Source organism: Laccaria bicolor, genomic scaffold, assembly GCF_000143565.1.
Source record: "Laccaria bicolor S238N-H82 LACBIscaffold_326 genomic scaffold, whole genome shotgun sequence".
Classification (NCBI taxonomy): domain Eukaryota; kingdom Fungi; phylum Basidiomycota; class Agaricomycetes; order Agaricales; family Hydnangiaceae; genus Laccaria; species Laccaria bicolor.
The window spans coordinates 4,262-8,137 of record NW_001890182.1 but is presented as its reverse complement, the minus strand read 5'-3'; the positions used below and the strand labels follow the sequence as shown (position 1 = coordinate 8,137).

The window sequence follows — 3,876 nt, the reverse complement described above, 5'->3', positions numbered from 1 at the left end:
TGGCTGACTACATGTATGCCAGTGGGTTTAATTTAAGCCCAAGACAATGGGGATTGATTGAGAAGTAAAGGACATACTGTGCAAGATGTCCTCCCCCTGCCAGCTAAAATTCCACCCAGCAAAAAAACAGCATAAGCACAGCCTCTCGTCTTCGACACTGCAGTTTTGGCATGTCTATGAGTTCAACTTGAGCTCAAGATAATGAGTATTATGGTACTTACCAGCATGCAAACCATCCAGTGTATACAGTTGTGACCAGCACACTGTGTTATGCTCAATGTGATAGTCCACTCACAAGCAAATGCAAATAAGCACATTGCATTGATTACTGTCACTGCTGTCCATGTGCTGCAACCTTCGACTTCTTGCTCAGGGCTGCACTACTTTCTCTCTGTGAAAGCTCTATTTATACTGTCAACAAAGCTATGCCGGAAGCAAAGGAGGCTCTTCCAAGTGGCAAGCAAAGTCAACATTACATTGAGAATACCATGCCTGCCCAGCGACAACTGAAGAACTTCTGGATTGACTCATTGGAGGCTGAAGCTAAGGCATCTGCACCCAGCCCTCTGGCATCTCTAGGACATGTTCACATCCTTGAATCCTCATCATCTCATCCCCATGGTCAATGTGGTGCCCATACTGGGATATTCCCAGCTACTGCTTGTGTTAATGACAGTCCCATCTCATCTCATGGCCTGGTCCTTGCAAAGGCGGAGCTATCCCTTCAAAACATCATCCTATGTTTTGAATACCAAGATCCCGACAATGCAAAGGCTAGAGATGTAACATATCTTATATCATCATGAATTCTGCTCCATTTCATGCAATTTTAAGCTTGTTGGAAGCACACAAATTAGAGCTTAAGAACAGTCTAAGAGCCCTAATATTTTGATGTTTACAATGACCTCTGATAACATTTACCGTTTTTGTGCCAATTCTTCACCAGTAATTGGTCCATAGCCCTGTGAGTTTTGAACTAAATTCAATGTATATAGATGCATTGGAACCAAATTAAATGCCACCTTCTAGTGCAAAAAGAACAGAAAAAAGGAATATGTTTTGCAAAAGATACTTCATCCTCTTCGTTGTTGCAGTTTTTGTAGGTCAACCAATATCTGGACTATGGTGTATTTTCTTCTCATTCCAGTCTTATTTTGATCATGATGATTCATATACGAGAAGGAATGTTCTTTTTATTGAAATCTACTATACCAGTAGTTTCAGGTTATCTCAGGACAGTTCAAATTGCCCTTGTGTTTCCCCAGAACATCCTGTGATGTCTTGTAACACCCTGGGGAAAAGCTTACAAACATGTTTGTCCCAGGAAAAAAGTGATTTTCCTGATGCCCCATACTGCCATTTTCAGAAATCATCTCCCAGCCTTGATGGAGCCTGTAAATCTGACCAGGACCTCAACCACAAACAAGCAGGCTGATCACAGTCAGCACAACTAAAACCAGTATGGACAAGTGGGGATACATGACTGGGCTCTGTATGTCTGACACTGAATTAGACAACTTCCTGAATGTCAGCCATGTATGGCAGGCTCTGTTGGGTGTCTGATCTCTTGGGAAGTCATTACAAGCCCTGCTCCACAAACTGCCAGACAAGAAACTCCAAGATCGAAACAGGAGGATAGCAGTGAGGGGGCAGAGGCGACAAAGGGCAGCATGGAGACTCTTCAGTAAGGTGGCACTGCTGATGTTGAAGGAAATTGGGGTAACCCTGGGATGGCCTGGGGCAGGGGAGCTGTCTGATGATGGAGGACAGTGCTGAATGTCAGAAAGATCTCATCATACTGCTAATGAGCTGCTTACCAGAACTCTGGCAGGTAGTGAGTGTTGGGGCTTATTGTCCAGCATGCACTGCATGGCCAATTTGCAGGTGCCTTTTCTAATGGGTTGCTGTTGGTATGGCGAATGGTCAGTCTCTAAATTCAATATCAATAGGCTCTGGCAGGTGTTGCAGAGGGCAGCTGTACCATCTTCACTGCAAGTCTTCATATTTGGGGGGGAGAGTGAGGTGCACCTGCAGTCTGTTATCCTCAGGTAATCAGCCATCTCTTTCACCCCTAAATCATTGGTGTTGTGGGAAGGCATCTCCCTCAGATGCCAAAATGTGGTGATGTATGCAGATTGGCAAGTTCTTCCTGCTTTCTCAGATTCATGCAAGAACCTGAAGATGTTTTGAGGCACTGAGTAGTGAATCTCTAATTTCAAATTAACGTCCTCATGGCTGAAGTCCACTCCCATGCCACTGACCATTGCCAGTGCCTTCATGTCCCCTTCCTGCCAGGATTTCACCTCAGATTCCATAGCATCCTCATTCCCATCTGCAGGATAGGTGAGGCATGGAAGTGCACCCACAAATTCCTTGGCAACCATCTCAGAAGAGCAAAATACAACTGCCCTGTCCTGTGTTTAAAAATTGCCCAAGGCCTGCTGACTGTGGTTGAGGACAGTGAGTGGTTGGTCCTTGGTGAGGATAAAAATGGCCTCCTCCACATGACAGTTGGCAGGGCCCAATACTATGCTTTAGCATTGATCAAGGAGCTTTTTTTGAATTTGCCTTTGTCAATGACTGTGGGGATACTCTATGATATTGGTTGTCAGTTGGAGAGAAGGTGCAGGATATAGGGTTTTCTGGAGGAATTTATAGCATGCATTATTTTTGCACTTGCAGTGTTTCATGCATATGGTCACCAGTGGCCATGCCAACTAATCTACCACCCCCGTAAATGTGAAGGTTTTGGACTCTCTGATGGAGAGGGCTGTGAATGCTTCTGGAGTTCCATAAAGTTAATAATTCCATCAATGTGTGTGGCAGGGGTAAGCTGTCATGTGTCATCCTTGAAAAAAAATTTAATGATTGTCTAAAATAGTTCTACCATCATCTGTTCACAATTGATACTCAGGTGAAACACCTAGAGAAAAAGTCATTCAAGGTGATGGAAAAATGGCTTCAACATAAATGGCTGCATTGCCTAGAAAAGAAGATTGGGGCTGAGTAAATTCTCCAAGAACTTGGTCTAGAAATGCCTCTTCTTGAGAAAGAATGGAAAGACCAGGTTATGGCACAGACTAAGCCCTTGGCAAGACAGTCAAAGAATATTGCAAATAATGCTGTCAAAGAGATAATGGTTTTGTATACTGCAAGGAATGCATTTGCAGGTGACTTGGGAGAGCTTGATCAAAAGCTAATTTCTGGTGACTATGGAGATGATATGTTGGTGGAAGATGTCCTGTCAGCATGTCTGGCTGTAGCAAAGAAGCAAAAGGCTATAGAGGATACCATTAAAACAAAGAAGAAAAAGCTTGGTGTGAGGGATCAAGCAAATTTGAGGGATCTGATTGGCAATAAATTTCTTCAGTTAATACTCAATGCCAGAGCCCTCAAGCAAAGGCTTAGAGATTAAGTGTGCAATCAAAAGTTTGAGTTGGAGAGATTAGAAAGAGCATATCAAAATATAACTTCCAATGGTAAGCTCTTATTTAGGGTAAAATTATAGTGGCTGGCTAATATCTACTTTGATAGAGATGAAATTGCATTCACATGTGCAGAAACAGTTATGGTAGAGGTATATTGAAAGTTTTGAATGGTATGATGATTGATGTGGTATGGTTCCTTTCATTTGGTATAGTATGATGGTATGATTCCATATTCCATTTCCACGGTATGGTATGATTGATGGTATGATCACAAGTCAATCATATGGTATGAATAGTATGATGTATGGTATGATTCCATTTGTATGGTATAATCCCATCTCTATGGTATTATTGCAATGGTCTGGTATGGTGGCTGTCCATTCAATCTGCATGTGATTATTTTCATTGTTCTCCAAACTGTGGGAGGTCTCCAACAGCCCTCCTTTGT

The 3,876-nt window shown here is 42.7% G+C and overlaps 3 protein-coding genes across 3 annotated transcripts; all 3 read left to right on the top strand.

Annotated features, from left to right (window-relative positions):
* Nucleotides 1–425: 425 nt before the first annotated feature.
* Nucleotides 426–1,015, top strand: LACBIDRAFT_336141 (uncharacterized protein; the record flags this gene model as incomplete). Its single annotated transcript, XM_001891070.1, has 3 exons — nt 426–782; nt 961–964; nt 996–1,015. The coding sequence occupies 3 exons, from the start codon at nt 426–428 to the stop codon at nt 1,013–1,015; spliced, it is 381 nt and encodes a 126-aa protein (XP_001891105.1).
* Nucleotides 1,016–2,504: 1,489 nt separating this feature from the next.
* On the top strand, nt 2,505–3,010 carry LACBIDRAFT_306725 (uncharacterized protein; the record flags this gene model as incomplete). Its single annotated transcript, XM_001891069.1, has 3 exons — nt 2,505–2,625; nt 2,683–2,828; nt 2,882–3,010. 3 exons carry the CDS (start codon nt 2,505–2,507, stop codon nt 3,008–3,010), a joined length of 396 nt encoding a protein of 131 aa, XP_001891104.1.
* Nucleotides 3,011–3,034: 24 nt separating this feature from the next.
* LACBIDRAFT_306724 (uncharacterized protein) lies at nt 3,035–3,415 on the top strand (the record flags this gene model as incomplete). Its single annotated transcript, XM_001891068.1, has 1 exon — nt 3,035–3,415. The coding sequence occupies one exon, from the start codon at nt 3,035–3,037 to the stop codon at nt 3,413–3,415; it is 381 nt and encodes a 126-aa protein (XP_001891103.1).
* Nucleotides 3,416–3,876: the final 461 nt, after the last annotated feature.